This window comes from Cyprinodon tularosa, unplaced genomic scaffold (genome assembly GCF_016077235.1).
Source record: "Cyprinodon tularosa strain WSP-4 unplaced genomic scaffold, ASM1607723v1 ctg73, whole genome shotgun sequence".
Taxonomy (NCBI): Eukaryota; Metazoa; Chordata; class Actinopteri; order Cyprinodontiformes; family Cyprinodontidae; genus Cyprinodon; species Cyprinodon tularosa.
The window spans coordinates 1,350,022-1,371,363 of record NW_024039485.1 but is presented as its reverse complement, the minus strand read 5'-3'; the positions used below and the strand labels follow the sequence as shown (position 1 = coordinate 1,371,363).

General features: G+C 36.8%; 1 protein-coding gene across 2 annotated transcripts in view; it reads right to left on the bottom strand.

Moving 5' to 3' along the window:
* Positions 1-21,342, bottom strand: part of osbpl3b (oxysterol binding protein-like 3b) — a 61,409-nt gene that overhangs the window by 21,155 nt on the left and 18,912 nt on the right. For both annotated transcript variants that reach the window (XM_038269420.1, XM_038269421.1), the window contains exons 2-6: positions 17,216-17,385; positions 3,476-3,592; positions 2,925-2,978; positions 368-481; positions 4-168 (exon numbers count right to left, since the gene is read on the bottom strand). In XM_038269420.1, the coding sequence (XP_038125348.1) occupies positions 4-168; positions 368-481; positions 2,925-2,978; positions 3,476-3,592; positions 17,216-17,311 (546 nt within the window). In that variant the 5' untranslated portion in view covers positions 17,312-17,385. The remainder of the gene's footprint in view (positions 1-3; positions 169-367; positions 482-2,924; positions 2,979-3,475; positions 3,593-17,215; positions 17,386-21,342) is intronic.

Genomic DNA, 21,342 nt, shown 5'->3' with positions numbered 1-21,342 from the left:
TACCCTTCGCAAAGAGGCACCCTCAGCTATGCCAGGGGAGTTTGGAGAAGGGTAGATGGGATAGAAGAAGGGTTTCTCATTGGCACACATGGCGATCTCGTTCTGCCGAAATAGCCGATGATGGCGCAGCTTAGAAACCCATTCGTCAAAAAGCTCCTGTGACTTAATCTGCAGCCAAAAGAAAAAAAAAAACAACACAAAGTCAGAAAGGTTGAAACACCATCAGAAAGTTAGAGCACTTCTTCAGCTGACAGAGGAGTAAAGATAGATTTAGTCCTTCTGCTGTTATTGAATTCAACAGGAGGAAAAACTTAAACCACACTTTTCTCCTGGGTGAGTTATTTCATTCAAAAGCTATGTGGTTTACCTTCAGGTGATAGATGTTCTCCTCCGCGTCAAGATCAATACACTTGGCTTTCTTCTTAATGGTCATGACGGAGAGACCCACGTCAATGCAGCCATGCAGCTTCCCCTTCTCAATCTGGGAGTTGGCGCCGGCACAAAATATCACAATCATATTTGATTTATTATTGCACAAACGTAGCAGGATGATGTACACATTTAGAATAAACTAACATTGGCTCTTTGGATCTGACCTCCAGCCTTGTTGAAAAAAAAAACACTAGCAAGTAGAACAGACAGCATGGTTTATAACAATGATAAAGAGATCGAGAGAATAGGCCATGGTGTTTTTCATAAACATTCTCAGAAATATGGGATGTGAATCACAGATGACGTAAAACATCCCTAAAACATTAATGTTTTCAAATTTTACTACATTAAAGCCACACACTTTGATAGGTGTTATCAATTTTATGCATGTAAGTAACCTAAATGCTGTTTTTTTTCCTACTTTTGTGAATCTTTTAATCCACGATTATATGTTATAGACGAAAAGAAAACATCCATCATTTTGACATGGAATGAAAATGATCTATCAAATATATCCAAAAAAAAATGTCTACAGTTGTGGCAAACAGATGTATTTGATGCCATATTTTTCTTGATTCTCATAAATGAAATCTAGCGCAAGCAATTGCATTCACCAAATAATAATTTATAAAATGTAATGTTAGTATATATCTATCTGTTTTCTGAAGGATTTAAAAACTATTCAGAGAACATACGATAGGTAGACAAACAGCATGAGACCAAGACAAAGGGTCAGAGCAGAAGACCAGCGTAAGGATGTAAACACACTTAAAGCTGACTTAGGCAAAGAAAATTATACCTAAAGCTTTAAATATGTGATTGATGGTTGCTTAATCAGTCACTTGAAAAGTGACTTTTTGGTGCAGTAAACTCTATTAGAGTACTGTCATAATTTTTACTCTGTATTTTTAAACTTCAGTAAAAACTAGAGCTTCTGAAGTAAAATTAAACCCTTCTTTTTAATCTAATACATTAATTTTGTGGAAGAGTAAGTTTTACTTAAATATCCCTATACTATTTAAATGTTTAATCGCAGTATGCACGTAAACCTTTAAACTTTACTCTCAAAATTTAGCGTTTTAAAACACAGACGTTACAGGATCACACGCTGAGCAACACAAATTTTGGCAGGATGCAATAGTACTGAAAAGCCTGCTGCTCATGAGACTGATATATATACCCTGAGCTTGGCGCTACACTTTTGCAGTCTTCCAAAAACTTTTACTGGAGTTGGCTGGATGTAAACTGTCTCGAAAAGTAAACACTCTGAAGTTGAAGTTGCTTTCCTTAATGCATTCATGATTTTGTCACCTTAGGGTAGGAAAATGTGGCATCAAATGCCAAGAAATAGCAGTGGGTTCCAGTTAATCCTAGGTTGTCTGTCATTAATGTTTTTTTTTTTTTTTTTTTTTGCCAAATAAGGTATAAGTTATTTGGCAAAATATAACAGATACCTTTATTCAAATATCTAGTAGATTTTTTCTTCATTGAGAATGGTTAGACAGTTTAAGCTGTTAATTTTGAATTGTGTTGATTTTGTTTCATTAATGTTTATCGCATATTTGACTAGTGACTATATTACCAGATATGTATTGGATGTAGTGCATATAAAATACTGTTTATTTGTTGTTTAAGTGATACCAACCTTATCTTTTTTTCGGTACACATTTGTGCCTTTGAAAAACAAGTACTCTTCACATAGTTTGTTTAAATACATGTAACATACAACTTGGATGTAATTAAGTAAATGTTACTTAATATGTTTACAACTGTTATGTCTTATGGAAAGTAAAATACACTTGATACTGACAACTGAGTGTTACTTGATATTGCAGCATTAAATTGTACTTAAATCATTTGCATGCAAATACTTACTATATATTTCTTAAATAAATTTATGACTTGTTTTTTTCAGTGTATAGCAAAACTGCATACAGCAATATAATGGCTATTGACCAAGAAGAGTAAAATCATATTGATATAAAGCTTTTATACAACAGGGAAAACGGTCAGAATTGATAGGAAGTTGGAGTGTGGATCCCAGCTTGCATCAAAAATTAGGTGTTGAGATACTTTTGCAGAAACTGAACAACATTGAAAAATGTCATTAGATATTTATATTAAAATTCTTAGAGATACAGAAAAAAAAGCAGCTGCATTAGCAACATTTTAAGTGTTTAGGTTACTTTTGTTTCATTGTACTAATATTTTAATTTGCAGAAAAGAATGAATACTAAACTTGAGTAAAGTTTAAACAAAATTCTTCTTTTCAGATTTTTATTTCTAAAGCAAACTTAAGTTACTAGAACAATTTTCTTTCACTTCCCAGGTATTCAAAAATTTTTTTGAGTTATTTATTCAAATTTCAATAAAACAGACTGAAGACTAAGACTGAAATCTGACAAAATGTGAAAAACATTTACAATAAAATAAAAAAGTTTTTTTTGCAAGTTACTGTATTAGATGACAGCAGTGCATGATAATGTACTCACGTCAGCATTACACTTCCCATATTTAAGGACCCCCTTTTCTAGGAAGAAGTATCTCTGCGGAGAGAAAAAGACATGGAGGGATTAGAACCATTTCCGTCAGCAAACCAAAGACTGTGTTAAAGCTGTAATTCTGACAGAGGAAACCTCCTGATGATCTCTGTAATTAATTTTGGTGTAGTCGGATATTCGTCATTCCGGACTCTTCCCTTGTAACTGTCTGCCTTTATTACTGCTTCTCTCACTCAGAGCCTCTCTTTCTCCTCTACTAAGTGCAATTATCAGGGCTCTTATTGTACATAACAACAATCAGACTGGTGAAAGCCAGAGACCGGACTAGGAGTCGATACTAAATGCAGTTTAGTAACCAACAAGCCATCAGCTAATGGATTTGAGTGGGGCACTAAGATTTCTAAACATTATCAAGTGAGGAAAAGCTTTCAGTTCAAATAGGCGCTGACCTGGTGCTTATGTGATGTTATCCAAGAGTGGAATCATCATCCCAGTAATATATCAGAGGAAATGTAAAGATCCTAACAAATTAGTTTTTTTACCTTGTGCCAACCCTTCATTGGCCACTTCCTCCTCTTCAGCATGTAGCCTTCCTGTTTCTGCGGTTCCAGGACATTACTGGCTCCTCCACGCAATCCCTCCACTATTTCCCAGCTGTCCTGCAGGTACACACAGACAAAAAAAAAGGTTAGATGCCCATGATGTCACAAAATATTGCTAATTGATTAGAATAATTTCCACCACCTCCCTAATTTTCGTTTTTTTCCCCCTTTAGTCACTTTTACATCTCAGCCTTCAAAATATTTACAGTATATTAGGCTGGGTATCAAACAGTCTATTCAACTCCAAATATATCAGTGATAGGCAGAGTTTTAATGCCTGCCACTAAAAATATTACGGTCTTCTTCATCTGTGAGGACTTTAATATTGATCTACTTAACTCAAATAATCATAAACCAACTGAAGAGTTCATTGATACCATGTACAGCCTTTTTCCCAAAATCACTAGACCCAGCAGGATCACACTTATCAGTGCCACATTATTAGCTAATAGATTTACTAATGTCTTATTAATAATTATATGTCAAGTGTATTAATAGTTCAGCATATTGGTGATAATCTTCCAGTCTTTGTTGTCATCGACACTATATAAAAATAAGAAATAAGGATAAAGTAACCCACAATTTAAAAGAGTAAGAACAGATGTATCACTCAAACCTTTCAAAGAGGACTTATTGAACCATAACTGGAAGTCTGTTTTATAAGAAGATAATGTTGAAAAAATCCCAGATTGAGAAGGGAAAGCAGTGATAAAAACTGTCCATTAATAATGTTCTCTCATAAAAACAAATCCTCTGTGTCATGGCTTTGGTTTTGTTCAAATTTTATCTCTGAGTTTTCATTGCTCTTATTTTGATTCTTATGTTCTAGGTATTTTTGATAGTACAGGTGCTGGTCATAAAATTAGAATATCATGAAAAAGTAGATTGATTTCAGTAATTCCATTTAAAAAGTGAAACTTGTATATTATATTCATACATTACATACAAACTCATATATTTCATATGTTTATTTTGTTTAATTTTGATTATTACAAATGACAACAAATGAAAATCTCAAATTCATCATATCAGAAAATTAGAATATTACTGAAGACCAATAAAAACAAAGGATTTATAGAAATGTTGGCCAACTGAAAAGTATGAACATGAAAAGTATGAGCATGTACAGCACTCAGTATTTAGTTGGGCCTCCTTTGGCCTGTATTACTGCAGCAATGCGGCGTGGCATGGAGTCGATCAGTCTGTGGCACTGCTCAGGTGTTATGATAGCCCAGGTTGCTCTAATAGTGGCTTTTAGCTCTTCTGAATTGTTGGGTCTGGTGTATTGCATCTTCTTCTTCACAATACCCCATAGATTTTCTATGGGGTTAAGGTCAGGAGAGTTTGCTGGCCAATTAAGAACAGGGATACCATGGTCCTTCAACCAGGTACTGGTAGCTTTGGCACTGTGTGCAGGTGCCAAGTCCTGTTGGAAAATGAAATCTGCATCTCCAAAAAGTTGGTCAGCTGCAGGAAGCATGAAGTGCTCTAAAACTTCCTGGTATGTGGCTGCGTTGACCCTGGACCTCAGAAAACACAATGGACCAACACCAGCAGATGACATGGCACCCCAAACCATCACTGACTGTGGAAACTTTACACTGGACTTCAAGCAACGTGGATGAAGTGCCTCTCTTCTTTTCCTCCAGACTCTGGGACCTTGATTTCCAAAGGAAATGCAAAATTTACTTTCATCAGAGAACATGACTTTGGACCACTCACCAGCAGTCCAGTCCTGTTTCTCTTTAGCCCAGGCAAGACGCTTCTGACGCTGTCTGTGGTTCAAGAGTGGCTTGACACAAGGAATGCGACAGCAGAAACCCATGTCTTTCATACGTCTGTGTGTGGTGGTTCTTGAAGCACTCACTCCAGCTGCAGTCCACTCTTTGTGAATCTCCCCCACATTTTTGAATGGGTTTTGTTTCACAATCCTCTCCAGGGTGCGGTTATCTCTTTTGCTTGTACACTTTTTTCGACCACATCTTTTCCTTCCCTTCGCCTCTCTATTAATGTGCTTGGACACTGAGCTCTGTGAACAGCCAGCCTCTTTAGCGATGACCTTTTGTGTCTTGCCCTCCTTGTGCAAGGTGTCAATGGTCGTCTTTTGGACAACTGTCAAGTCAGCAGTCTTCCCCATGATTGTGTAGCCTATAGAACTAGACTGAAAGACCATTTAAAGGCTTTTGCAGGTGGTTTGAGTTAATTAGCTGATTAGAGTGTGGCACCAGGGGCCATCAATTTTGAACCTTTTCACAATATTCTAATTTTCTGATATGATGAATTTGAGATTTTCATTTGCTGTCATTTGTAATCATCAAAATTAAACAAAATAAACATCTGAAATATATGAGTCTGTATGTAATGTATGAATATAATATACAAGTTTCACTTTTTAAATGGAATTACTGAAATCAATCTACTTTTTCATGATATTCTAATTTTATGACCAGCACCTGTATTTGAGTTCTTAGATATTTCCTGTTTGCCCTCTTGTGTCAGTCTCCTTTTCCCTTGCTCCCTTCTTGCCTCTGTTCACACCTGCTCCAAATCTGCTATTTAGCCTGGTCTTTGTTTCTCTCTCCCATATAATCTCCTGCTGTTCAGTCACTCTTGGCTTGATTGTCGTCATTACTTTGTCCCCTTCTTGTTGTGAGTATTCCTGGTTTTCAGCATTTTTGTATTTTTGAGTATTTATGTTTTTGGATATTTGCTTCTGCAGAACTTTTGTTATTAAACCTTCAAGTAACCACCTCATGCGTTTGTGTCTGTATTTGGGTCCTGTCAAACCTCCACCCCCCTTGACACTCGGAAGCTCCATGGATCACAAAGCGTTTGCAAAATAACTGCAAATAAACTACCGGTATATAGAGATTTCATAAGGTAGAGGTCTTTGGAGGTAGAGTATACATATATATAGGAATAAATTAAAATTTGAAAAATAAATTTTACTACTTCATACCACTTTTTAGACGATTTACATTAATCATTGTTCTCTGGCTGAATATACTGACAGGTTTATTTGGTGGAGGATTTTGCTTACGTTCAGGTGAATTTAGTTTGGAAATTGGTGTTTGGTTCGGTTTGATGTTCTTTTTTGTATATTTGGTTGATTCATTTATTGTTTTTCAAAATTGTCTGAAATTCATTTTCATTTTTTCAATGGCCTGCTGAAGGTTACATCCTTTGCATAGGTGGCATTACACAAATTGATATTGAAACGAAAAATGCCAGTCGATATATTGTGCCCTAAACGCTAACTTAATTCTGTTTTTGAATCAGTCAGAAAGTTCTCAATTAGGGCTAACACTGCATAAAATTTTCATACCCTTTGAACTTTTTAGAATTTTGTTGTTACAAACGTAACGTTAACCTCTCAAAACCTGTATTAAAGCGTTACAGCATTTAGAAACAATAACTCGGAATGCATGAAAATTACACTGGTAAAATGTTTACCAATATAGACATGTTAGACATCGTTGGAAAGCTTAGGTTCTCCACAATTCAACGACCTAAATCATTTTATGGACACAGCGAGCACCAAATCACAATTAACACAGATATAGCATATATATATATATATATATATATATATATATATATATATATATATATATATATATATATATATATATATATATATATATATATATATTTTCCCCTACTCTCTTTGATTCTGTTTTATTTTCCTATATTTTAATTGTGTAAAGCACTTTCAATTGTATTTGTATTGAATTGTGCTATACAAATACATTTGCCTTGCCTTGCCATGTCAAAATGTACCATGACAAAGCAGCCACAACAAACAAATGACCAAGCTCGTCAAACTACCACCCTAAAAGCCGCTGACAAACCCCAAACCCCAAACCCAAGGCCTGTCTTCAGGGTAAGGTCCCAAAGTCACCACACCAGGCCATGTCTTGGTCATCATTAGGGCTTTGTGTTTAACAATAAAGCTAAAGTAACTAAAGACACCATCATAGGTTTTTTATTTAATTCAATTTTTTTGCCTCATAGTCCCACTGGACAAAATTAGCTTTCTGATCGGATATTATTTGTCACTATAATCCTTTCCTGACTGAGATGAAAAGGTTTGATTCCTAATCCCTAGCAAATACAAAGCTTTAAATGATATTTCATCATAAAATTAATCCCCCACCGCAGTGTTTTTGTGGAAGCTGGAAGATTTCCAGGAAGGCTTTAGAAATGTGTAAAGAAATCTTCTATATGTGCAGGGCAGTTGTGTTAGAATCACGGGGGGCTTAGTCCAGGTTAAAAATAAATTCAGATCTTTATTCAGGTCCCAATGGGAAATTACAATGAAAATAAAAAAGACAAACATTTAACTACATGGGAAGGCTTGGAATGCAAGAATATTAACCTGGGAGATAAAAAAAAAATTAAATAAAATGTGTCTGTTAAAATCAAAGTTGCTACAGTAACTTCTACTATCCGGTTGGCAGTTGACATATCTGTGTATATGGTTTATATTAATTGAATACCCAAACATAAATAAAAAACTTGGTAAATCATATTTCTACATATAATGCGTCTTAAATATGAAACACTGTCAAGTAAACAAAAAGTGTTAAACTTTTTATGTGGTTTTATGTCTTTTGTTAGCAGCTTGTAAAAAGAACTAAAAAGAACTGAACTTTGGTTCAAGTTGTTCTAAAGCGCAAAGACACTGTGTTCCCTCTGGGTCGGAATGTGATCCTTTCCTCATCTACATAAATTACTTTAATAAATCCTCCTGATATTTTTTCCTTTTCCTAGCTTTCCCATCCTTCATTTTTACAGTACTTAGTTGATTTACTTCAATTTTAAACCCCTTTATTCATTTGCATTATTAAAGCTTAATCTGCTAGAGCCCAGATTATACATTACTTATTAAAGCTTTTAAACCACCCCTATGATTAATCATAAGTAATTTTGCCAAATATTGAGACCTTTTTTGTAGTTTAAACTAAGTCAATTTTAATCACATAAACTTTTCTTTATTACTTTATTACTATTTATTTCTTTGCATTGGTTTATGTATTATTTTCTTGTTTAGCCAACTTGTTTTATAAAGAGGTAAAAGGCAAACGATGTAAATCTATAAATGAAAGCTTTTGGCTCCTCAGAAGAGAAAATAGTTAAAAGAGGTGTTAAAAGTGTACATTTTTCTTATTTTTTTTTCTTTTTTTCATGTTGTGGTCTTTTTAAAATTGCAGTTATTGACTCATTGCCTCAATAGAAATAAAAGATCACAGGAATAAAAAAATCACAGGAATCACAATATTTTACTAGTTGAGTGAAAAAAATAACATTGAGAAGCAGAACAGTGCACAGCGTAGAAGTGCTACATATGCACATACAACCTTTTTCCATCTTCTTTTTGACTCCTTACCAGGTTTTGTGAATAGTGATTGTATAGAATGCAGTAGAAACAAATTTGCTTTTTTTCCCCTATTACAATAGCTTTCCTGAGACCCCTTGCTTATTTTAACCTTTTAAGTGTCAATTTTCCATTGATGGGCCCTCGAGGCTTAAAGAGCAAAAAGATTTTAGCATGTCCCTCCCTTCAACATCCAGGGGATCTAACCCCGATTCCCAATTCCAACAAAGCCTATATTGAGGGGAACAATAGCTACTGAATCCATTCTTGGAGATACTGTTATTTAATTAGTGTAAATTAATCCTGTTTGCAGTTTGTTAGAAGCCAAGGAGGATATACAAGAAACACATGAAAGAGGATGCTCTAGTCCGGGGAAAGCAAAACTTTAATCTGTGCTGACATCATGCAGTGGAGATGCTTCTAAGAAAAGAGAGGGATGTTGAATAGAAAATGGATGAAGATAAAAGACCAGTTCTGGGGCAGGATAATTTTGTGTGGCACTTTAGATTAATTATATTTTAAGGTTGCGTGTTAAGATTGGGTCATACTCTTATAGCACGTTTCTTATTTTGTCAAAATAAGTTCCAAATAAAATAAAATATAGTTATTAATGCTTCTCCTTTTGCATCTTACTTGATATTGGCTGAACTTGCTCTCTGTCTCTTTCTCACACCAGGTATCTGTCTGCAATCAACCACCTGCAGGATCTTGGTGATTATTCTCTCTATATATAGTCATATAGTTTTCTTTATTGCTTGCCTATCCTGTCCATGTGACCCCCAGCAGCATTTTGTTTATCCTTAATTGTTTGGGTTTGTATATAAAACACTTTTCCCAGACTCCTTTGCCCTAAAACTGCCTCTTTGTTCTGCATTTGTATCCATCATCCCATGGCTTGACACATGAAATTTGGTAAGTTCACCAGGATCTAAAAACACTATGTGTAAAAAAAACAAAAAACAAATTGTACTCCAGCTTTTGTACTTTTTCCAAATCATTTGAAAAGAAAATAATTTCCTTACAGTCGTAGGGAAGCGGCTTTTCCAATGGTTGCAATTCCGAATTCTCCCTAGTGATCCTCGACTTTACACGAGTGAATAAAGGAAATGTGATTGGTCGATTATCAAGGGGGCGGGATTTTTGTGGGGGAAGGTTCGCTAGCATATGGTTGTGGCCGGTGTCTCGGAAGCATCTTGCTAATCAGTTAGCAACTTAGTGCTAGTAGGTTCCCAATGGGAAATTACATTGGAACCAAGTAGCACTTAGCAGCGACACTGTCAAGGAATGCTATGGACAGTAGAAACATGCAAGAGGAGGAGAGTTTTGTGTCAGAGGTCGCCGATGAGTCAGATGGATGGATGGCCATAAACATTTGATTGACAGATGACCGTTGATATGATTGGCCGAATTTAGATGTACAAGCTGACGTATAACTAACTGGCCTGCATAAAATAATGGGGGAAAAAACACAGATTTTAAGACAGAATTTTTTTTAAATAGATATTTTCTATCTTTTGGGAAAATATGGTCTGATAAAGAGTACATATATACTTTACTACATGTTTATTACATGTTTAAGCCAGAATGATTTGAAATTCAAATATGACTTCCCTACGACTTTAAGAAGTCATCTGCAACTGCACAGTACATCCTGAACCTTCTGGAATCTTTTGGTTTTCCAAGTCTTTTATGCTCTCATTTTCATTTTTTTGTTTTCATTAATCAAGAAACTAAAGTTGAATATGGTTTTTAAGTTTGTAATAAAACTCGAATACTCAGATAAATTCTATCTTTATCACTGAAAGATGCTAGTCTCATCTACATTGTGTACGGTGGAAGGATAATGTATTCCAGTCTAGCCTTATTTCTCACAGTTCTTTGCTTTAAACATTTTATCCATTGCAATGCCTACAGATTAATTAAATATCAGTGAAAAACAATGTCTGACTTTAAAGTTTAAAAGATATTTCCTTGCCAAATCTGTGGCATCTGTAAAATAAGATATTCATACCTCAAGGACACAGGAAGTCATGTATTAATAATTAACAGTTTCAAGGCAGTCTGATTTAAAAAATCATTATAGAAATAAGTAGTAGATCTTAGTTGGTTTAGAAAATGTCACAAAGAAGGAGTTACAAAGAAGGATTAAAAAGGTTATATGTCTGCTACTGCAGTGGAACTTAATTTATTAGCAGGAGTTTTTCTACATCCTTAACAGGGATTGCAAAAAAGTGGGTTAAGCAGATATTCAGTTCAGTCAAACTAAGGCTCAGCAATCAAAAAGTGAATGATTTTCAGATTGGTCTGTCTGCATAGAAAGCCAATCGGAGCAGACAGAACAAGATGTAGAAAGAACATGGGATTGTCTGCTCCCATTCTCTGCTCTGATGTCTAAAGACTTTCAGCTCATCTATGCTGAGGTCTAACATGTGGTATAATCGATGCCTGAAAAGCTAAATGGTAGAGTTAAGGTTGTGGCCAAGTCAAAGCCAGGACTTTAAGGTGTCTGATTATATTGCTCTGGCAAAATTTCATCCATGTAAAGACTAAATTCTGTCTATCAGAAAACACTTGATGACAGTTTTCATGCAACCAGCTAGTCTCTATTGGGGGCAACACTGTTTTCACACAGGAAAAGGCTAATCGAGATAACTTTTCTTCCTCAATAAATTAAATCATATACATATTTACTTAGTTTATCTCTGTTAAGAATAAAATTCTCATTGACCTATCCTAGAGATATAGAACATAAAGGAAAAGCAGAAGAAATCTGTAGTTTTATTTCTAGCTGAGGCTACTGGGTCCAATATTCAGTATTTAGGACAACAGAAAAAATAGAAAACCCAGTCCACACCAAGTTGGTTATGTTCTGTCTCATTTAACCAATAAACTTAGATTTTCTTTGCTGATACCCACAAAAGAAGCCCACACTGAACAGGTGGCTTGGTCACTGGGCAGATGATGTGGGCGAACAGGAGACAGATATATGCTCCAGACTGGGGCATGCTGATGTTACACAATGAGTTTTACTGATCCTGTGCATTGCTTCCTGGTTCAGTTAAGACTAAAATGAAAAAGAGTAAGACAATAAAGTAAGAGAAAAATATGACTGTAGAAAAAGAACAAAATAGTAAAGCGAAGCCAGTTCTCTTATGTCTCTTCATTAAAAATCTCTTTATCTATGCTGGTGAAGGTTCTCAGTCATCCAGGTCATAGTAATTCCCCAAAAAAAACAACAATCCACTGAACTTGGTTTCCAAGTCTGAAGATGTTTAGCTTCCCATCCAGGAAGCGTTTTCAATTCAAAATGTCAGTAATAGCGTAGAATTCGTGGTTTTGAAAACATGCAAATTGGAACAGACGAAGAGGTCCGCCCATTTGGAATGGGGATTGTTTGGCTTCTTCTGTTGAGTGCAATACCCCGCACCCAACTAAGGGCCGGATTTATCAAGATCCAATTTTGCGTGCAGTAATTTGCGCTCGCAAACTGGAATTTTGCGCGAGGGGCTGAACCATGGTTTGCGGGTGATTTAACAAGAGCGATTGCGTAACTGGTGGCAGGTGCAAAACTGTTGGAGACGCCCTATTTAAATGATGGTTTTGCGCGTTTTGTGGTTTGCGGCAAAGTAGTTTGTAGTTTCTGCAAACTAGTGCATTAAGAAATTTAAATCTTACAGTGATATATAAAGAAAAAGCTTTGGCAACCTTTATTCCCTAAGGTGGTATGCGGCTGAATTTCTACTTCACTGCAGTAAAAAACAACAATAACAAAAACCAGGTGTTTTGTATTGGCCTGTAGAAAAATGCACATACCAAATGGCTCACAAGAAGTGACTGTGGATGAGATCACGCATCCCCGCAGCATTGGCATGTTGCTCCACAGGCGCAGGGGGAGAACCCCAACCCCGTTGGACAGCACTTCTGAAAAACGAGATTGGGAGATCCCTGCTCTCGCTGCAACCGTACGCTGGAATGACCCAGATGCAAAAAAGTGCAACGTTGCAAGGAGTTTTGTGATATCTGGTATTGCGTGGGTTCTCCTTGTGGCTGGCTCCAAATCCGTTCGGAGTTCCCCCAACAGCTCCAAAATGGCAATGCTGGATAAACGACATGTTTTGTTGATCGTTTCCTCGTTCATTCCAAAAATATTCACACGGAGTGAAAAAATGGGTTCTCTGTGTCTCCTTGCTTCATTTCGATGTCTCCTTGCGACAATAACCGCTGCCATGTGTGCGCAATTACGCATACAGACCATTTGCACCTTCTTTTGAAACGTGTTAAACGCCCATATTGCATATTCATTGCAGAAAAAGTACTAAATGGATAAGAGGCGCTATTTAGCACGTTTTAAAGACCAAATCCTTTTAGCACGCTGTTGATAGATCAGTTTGTACATTTTTTAGCGTGCGTAGTGAAATAGCTCACGTTTTTATACACGCAAACCTTTGATAGATCCGGCCCTAAGTGTCTTAAAGGTCGGTTGTTAAAAGGGATTGTTAGATTTGGCTGAATAGACAAGGTCCTCCAATGTCATGTACAGGGGGTGGGTAATGATATATGTGATGATAATGGGAAGGGATTAACTCAATATTTGCATTTTAAGTTTTTGAAAGCTGGAACCTGTTTAAGGTTGGGTTTTCTTTCTTAACATAGATGGCTACCATCAGACTCCTCTCAAACCATCTATTTTCTTTATCCAGAATGTGAACATTCTGGTCCTCAAAAGAATATCCTTTGTCCATAAGGTGTAGATGTACTGCAGAGAAGATGAAATCATTTTCAATACAAAAACAAGGCTTTGTTGGGCTACTGTATAAAACCTCAAACTCAACGTTATTCATGACATTTTTAATTAAAAAAGCTCCCTGGATGGGAAACGAAACGTCTTGAAACTTGGAAACCAAGTCCAGTGGATTGTTTTTATTTTTTGGAATTAACCTCTTTAAGCTTCAAACCTTCAAAGGTGCTGGTTGCTTCAGAGCTGTTCGGAAAGGCTTTTAGTTTTTGGCAGCAGTCTGAGGTGACCTTCACATTGTTATCTCAGTGCATTCCCATCCCAGTTAAAGTAACAGTATTAGTCAGGGAGGGAGAACACTGAAGGTGAGAACATCTAAAAAAAATGGGATGGAGGAAAGACAAGGACAAAGCTTGTGGACGGCTCTGTGAGTCTCACTTTGGCACGGGCCCCTCCTCTGATAAAGTCATGCTGTGAGTCATTATTGTCACACGGTGCCTGGACACTTCAAGGTCAAGAGAACGTCTCGGAAAGAAGCAGTAATGTGGGTCCTAGAGAACAAGGCGGTCCTCAGGAATACCACTTAGTGTACGTAAATCTTCAATTATAATAGCTGGCTTATTTATTGTTTGTCATAACAGACTAAGCCTTGTCTTTTAAGACCAAATGATCCAGGTTTTAGTGGTTGATTAAATAAAACACTGAACACATTTTTACATCCTCTGCTCTCTGTTAAATATCATTACTTTCAAAGCCAGAGAGCCGCTGTGGCTCTTTATCTTTGTATGTTTTGTGTTGATTACTGGAGGTAGATCAAGTGCAGTGCTGCCAGACACTCAGGCTGACTCTTATCATCAGTAGTCTTAGCTGCTTCTCCAAATCCTCGGTGCCAGGGTAGAGATCCAACCACCTGTTGTTGTGCCTAATCCAACATTTTATGTTTCGGATGGCAGGTTTCCCAGTAATCCTCCTTTTTTTATCCTTTAACTTCCTGCCTTTCCAGGCTGTTCACACCTGCACTGTTCACCCTTGAAAGCAATTCTGAATCAGTGCATCTCTTCTATCAAAAATCACAATGGATTTATTCCGCTTTCCTAACAAAAATTCAAATTATTTTCCCTGATTTTGCTTCAAAATAAAATTTCTCCCCAAGTTAAAATAAAGACTGCTAAATTTGGATGTGACATCTCCTTTCATAAAATAAAATAATGCGCCTTTTTTCAATTGAAGATATCAGGGCTTGAAATTCAAGTTTAACTTTGCAGGATATGCAGAATAATTGTTCGTGCTGTTTTTGTGGTTTTCTGTTGATTGGAAATGCCCTCTTAGTTTCTGTATTTGCTGTTTCTATGTAATGATCAATCTACAGTTTATCTGGTGGGTAATGCTTGAGTGATACTTAATAACCTATATCTACTAAAAGGAAAACTTGTTCCAGAGTAGTTTTAGTTAAAAGATAATATGTCTGTTGGCTCCTCATAAAGGCTTGCTGCAAACGATATTAATATTTTGTCCAATGCTCTAAAGGCCCGAACTAATGGGTGCTTAATTGTGTGTGCAAACTAAAAAACTGCACATAAAATTAATGGGTGTTGTAAGTCATCTACTAAGACTATGTGCATAACAGCTGCAAATCAGAATCACTTTATTAATCCCTCGTGGAAAATCTTGCACTACAACTGTTTACAAAAGACAGAAAAATAAGATTGCAAGTACAAATAAGATATAAGAAATAAGATAAGGATAAGAACCAGCTGCGGACTGCCATATTTAAATAAGTGTTTTGTTTTTTGTTATTCGCCATGGAGAACTTGGAAGAGCAGACTGGATTTATCTTTCATGTCCCAAAGGCAGCAACAAATTTCAACAACACAGCGTATAAATGGCATGTATTATCACTATAAGGTGCTGGGAGAGCAGAAGAGAAAGGGTCTTATTTGCTCGTGTGAATAAAAAAAAATGATTATATGATAATAAGGCACAAACTTGGATGAATAGCTTCTAACATTTAGATCATTCCAAATGTTGCAGCAGGCAAGTTCATTGTTTTATCTTCCAAAATGTTGCTCATCAAGGTCAGTTGAGTCATCCTACCAGATGCCCTGAACGTAAACCATTGGCAAAGCAATGGTTTCCATCTAGGGTCTTTTTTTAAGCGCTTTTTTTTCTTACAGAAGTTTCTATTACAGTTAGTAATTTATAAAAATAAAAGGAAAGAAAAAAACAGTTGGCTGAAACTAAATGTTCGCCAAAAACAAACAAACAAAAAAAAAATGTTTAACAATGTCATGATCAAATAAAATCCAAACATTTCTTTCTAAATACAGATTGAGGCTAATCGAAAAAATATACACGCATTTTACCACAGATAGACACAAAGCGATATCTTTGTCTTTGGAAAAAGAGCACCTTCATATTCATGAAGTTTGTTACTTCCATTATTTTAGGCTACTTTTTAGCTTGATCTGATGATTATGGTAAGGACTACACTTTAAGCCAATGTAATATTCCCCAGGCTTTCCAAATTGGAAACAAATCCCGCATTGCTGGGCAGCCCAACAGTAAACCTATACTTGAATATACCACAAACTGCGACGGTACAATGGAATGATCCATCCAGACATAAAAATAAATAGTGTTGCTAAAAGTTTTTTTTTCAAAGGAAATATGAAATGGCTTTTATTTGTGATTGGCTGAGCTAACTGTCCGTTACCTCATGTAGTTTTCCAAACTGTAAGGTGTTAGAAATGACCAAAACAACGTCACACAACTACTCCCTTGTTTACTTAATCTTGGACCTTTCTTAAACACACAGGAAGAAAATTAATGCAGAAATGCACCTTCTGGCAGCTAGCCAACAGGCTCTGCAGCTCAGAATAGCTGCTTGCAAAACACTGTTATGAAGCATTGATGGATTCAGTAAGCTAACACTATCCTTTCAGGACCCCTAACTAAACCTAAGGTTGATATGCTTGACTCCACACAGAATGTTGCTGATAAGCATTGTGGGCTCCTCCATGCAGCCAACTGTAGAAGGGCGTGTAAGGCACAGATCAAAAACTTTAAGATTTAAAAAAGTGGGCTCTTTTTGTGCCCACTCCTTGCAAACCAGTTTCTAAAAACTGCCTTGCAACAACAACAAGCATACTATATCCCTACTCTGATTCTTAACTTATGTCCATGAGTTGTCTTCAACTGGATATAGCTGCCTCATGCACTGAGTTCCTGGCCTTCGATTAGGTGTAGTGGCATGTGTAAACTTCTTATTCTTTAGGCTTTAAAGATAAATTTTATTGATCGGGGTTGATGTGGCAAGATGGACACTTACTGTATTCTGTATTCTGCTTGTTCATTACATCAAGCAAAACTGACCTTGGATGGAATTTGTTGCAAAACCATTTTAGCTAGGTTAAAAAATAAAGAGGTTTTTAATCAACTTATTGAGGAGATGCTGAGTCAAAGAGTAATATCAAGTTTTTATTTAATTAGTCACACAAATTACTAGCTGGGAAAATAATTAAACATTTTCCTTTTCCTGCCAAAAAAAAAAACTGCTATGAATTTTTACCTGTCTGCTGTCATGCTTGGATGAGGAGCTGCTGTTGCTCCTCGATAAGGAGGAGATCTTCTGTGACATGGCTGAGCTGCGCTCCTCTGAACTCATCCTGCTGCCGTCTGGCCTGTTCAGGCTATAGCTGTATAGACTATAGCTGGAGCAGCTTGACAGTCATTCCCCCGCTGAAAGAAAAAAAGGAGGTGAAGTGTAGGTCAGGAGAGGAGAGAGTGGTAAGAAAGATGCTGTGGATAGGAAAGTTCTCTAAAAGGCTTTTAGCGCTCACTGAAAAATGCATAAGGTTATTCAAAGTGATTAGTATTTCCATCTAGCAGGAAAAGGCCTTTAATGAGAAAAGCTTCAATCCTGTCTGCAGCATGAAGAGGGCAACATCAAGTCAGCACTGGGGGACATAAATTGGGGAGCACTTGAAGAAACCAAGGTTTAAATACTTCATATTTTACCCTTTCAAGAGTGATGAATTATAAGGATTTAAAGATACCATAACTGTAAGCCACAGGCATTCCCGTGGTTTAAGTTTCTGGCTTAAATGCAGGGACCTGGGTTCGAATCCCAGATGTGTCAATAAGGGTAAAACCTTGCCAGGTGTGTGAGTTAGTCTTATTGAGTTGCTGTTGCAACCCCTGAATATGGAAGCAGCAGAAAAAAACAGATGTAAATCTTAGGCTTCCGACTTGGAATGCTTATGTACTGTAGTGTAAAAGGACACACACTGTTTAAACAAGAAAAGTATTGAACAGATTAATCCAAAGTGTCTAAATTGTAAACGAATATTACAATTAGACTAATAACTGAAGTCAATTATCCAGGCAAAATATGCTTCTTCCTTCACATCAAACACATTTTTTTCATTAAGATGCCAATTAGATGCGAGTCATATTCCATTATTAAAAAGTGAAAGGCAAAAGCATATTGTAATTAAGATGAATCCCCCCCTTGGAGACACGTGATCCTTTTATTTGCTGTGACTCATCTCACATGGCATGTCTGTAATGTCGAAATTGAAGACAAGTGGCACATGTAACAGTTCAGCGGGATGTGAGATCATCAGGGAAATATGAGATGATTACTTCAACAGAGTGTACAAATAATTGGCTGTCTTAAGGCAATGACACCTTTGAGTCCACCGCCACACAACACGAAAACTTATCTTGTCATTACATGCTAGGTCCACAGATCAGAACGTCAGGGTTTTTCTTTATTTGGTCGTTTTTGCACATATCTTGCCCTCCATGCATTGACATCCAAACGGTCAGGTTTTCTATACCATATGTGACAAAATGTGGAATCTCATTTAAACTCTGATCATCAATCTGCAAAGTTACCATCTGTGAGGCACAAACAAACAAATTTCTATTTGAAAATGCAGCCAGTACTGAAGTTCCTAATTATAGTGATTTCAGGAGTGTAGAACTGAAATTAGAAACAGTACTCAGGTAAAAGGGTCTTTCACTACTATTTAGAGATCACTTGTCTTTTGGTGATGAGCTACAAGTCCTTAAAGGGATAGTTCGGTATTTTTGACATGAATCTGTATGGCATCCCCATCACCAGTGTCATGCAATCACACTGACTTACCCCTGGCAGCGTCCTGTGAGCAGAGTTCTCGTCCAGTTTTGGTCAAGCCAAAAGTAGTCCGGCAGGTTTGCTAGACCCAGCGAAATAAAACGTTTCTCTTCCCAAAACATTATGTGTTCAAAAGAGTGATATTTTTGCATCCCAAAAACTTTGTAGTAGAAAAAGTCACACGTCGTTATCACTTGGTCCTATTTTCTCTCTGTTTGTATCAGTGCGCGCCGTCATTCAGACAGCTAGGGCCTACTAACCTGACAACAGCCAGATGCATGTCTCCCTCCGCCCAGCTAGGAGCTAGGCGGAGGGAGACATGCATCTGGCTGTTGTTGAGCTCGCTGTCTGAATGACGGCGCGCACTGATACGAACAGAGAGAAAATAGGACCAAGTGATAATGACTGATGAAGGTTCTCAGTCATCCAGGTCATAGTCATTCGGTAAAAATTCAAAAAATATCCACTGGACTTGGTTTTCAAGATTTCCAAGTCCAGTGGATATTTTTTGAATTTTTACGGAAAGTGATAATGACGTGTGACTTTTTCCACTACAACGTTTTTGGGATGCAAAAATATCACTCTTTTGAACACATAATGTTTTGGGAAGAGAAACGTTTTATTTCGCTGGGTCTAGCAAACCTGCCGGACTACTTTCGGCTTGACCAAAACTGGACGAGAACTCTGCTCACAGGACGCTGCCAGGGGTAAGTCAGTGTGATTGCATGACACTGGTGATGGGGATGCCATACAGATTCATGTCAAAAATACCGAACTATCCCTTTAAGGTTAAAAAGGCCATCTTGCCATCACCTCCCTCCCTTTAGAGCTCCCTCTAAAAATATTCTAACTCATTCGGGTTCAGGTCTTGCTGGGCTTTTCAAAAAACATTCGTATCAAAATCAGTTCAAAATATAAAGTTCAGTATTTCAGGGGTAGGAATTATAAAAAATATTTCAATATCAATATATATATATATATATATATATATATATATATATATATATATATATATATATATATTTATTTATTTATTTTTTGCTATATAATTCAATAATGGTGACATGACATTTCTAATATTTCAATGTAAGAGTTGCACAGCTATGGCAAAATAATTGTCATAAGTTTGTTCAGGCCTCTGCTGTGCTCATTTTTGGCAGTGTTTCTCAGGGTTTTATTTTTCTTTATATTGATATCAATTAAATCAATTGAAGCTAAGAAATATATCTTGATATAAGTTTTGGCCACATTTTCCAGCCTTAGTTTGAGGAGGCTTTTAAGAACATGAACCATGCAGTGTTTTACATGACAATGTGGAAGCAGGTGAAGCTCACCCTGATGTATTAAAACATTTTCAGAGGCAAACATTGGGATATGTTATACAAAAAGAACACTCTCCTCCAAGGAGAGCAGGCTGACTGATGAGGGGTGTTTGTGTTCCTTCCTTCCTTCCTTCCTTGGTTTCTTTCTTCGCTGTTTTTTTTTTTGTTGGTTCCTTCAGTCGCTGGTTCCTTCAGTCGTTGGTTCCTCTCTTCGTTGGTTCTTTCCTTTGTTGGTTCCTTCCTTTATTGGTTTCTTCCTTTCTTGGGTACTTCCGTCGTTGGTTCCTTCCTTCCTTCCTTCGTTGGTTCCTTCCTTTGTTGGTTCATTCATTCGTTGTTTCCTTCCTTTGTTGTTGTTTCCTTCCTTTGTTGTTGTTTCCTTCATTTGTTGTTGTTTCCTTCCTTCCTTCCTTCCTTCCTTCCTTCCTTCCTTCCTTCCTTCCTTCCTTCCTTCCTTCCTTCCTTCCTTCCTTCCTTCCTTCCTTCCTTCCTTCCTTCCTTCCTTCCTTCCTTCCTTCCTTCCTTCCTTCCTTCCTTTATGCTTAACTTCAACCTAGAGAAATTATACTCCACTCAATTATGTAAAGGTTCCATAAAATACCTTTTTTTCTTCCCAAATTTGTATGATCTAAGTTTTTTTTTCCTTTTGCTAAAACAAATTAAAATCTTCTTGATAACAAATCACTATTTAGGCCACCTAGATTTCTTTTTCCACCAAAATAACTTAACCTCTTAATATAATTGTGTTTAGCTTAAAACTAAAGCACTTAAAAAAAAGGCTGCATGGTTTCAATTCTCCCTTAGGCTAACCAGTAGCCACAGGCTCTAATGCTCTTAGCAAAAAGTGGTCACCAAACCTCCTATATTTGGTGAAGCCAGACTAGTTATTTTTCTGTGAACCAGAGCCCATTCAGGGTGCCAGGCTCTCAGTGAATCCACAACAATAGATCAAAGCTGCTAGACAGAAAAAAAAAACACTGTGATGTCAGGACAGAAATATTTTCAAGCTTGATTAAAGTAAGGTTTAGCTCCAGACAGCTGTCCTTTAGTTACAGTTCTGCCTCCTTACTCTCTTTATATGATTGAGTTATCCATTTTTCTGCTGATCTTACCTACTATGCAGGTCTGTGACGGGGTTAACCTTCAATGGGCTTTTTCATCTTCTTATAACAACACAATTCCTCTCTGTCTTTCATCATGGTGATGGTAGCATCAGGCCTCAGTAATTACCCC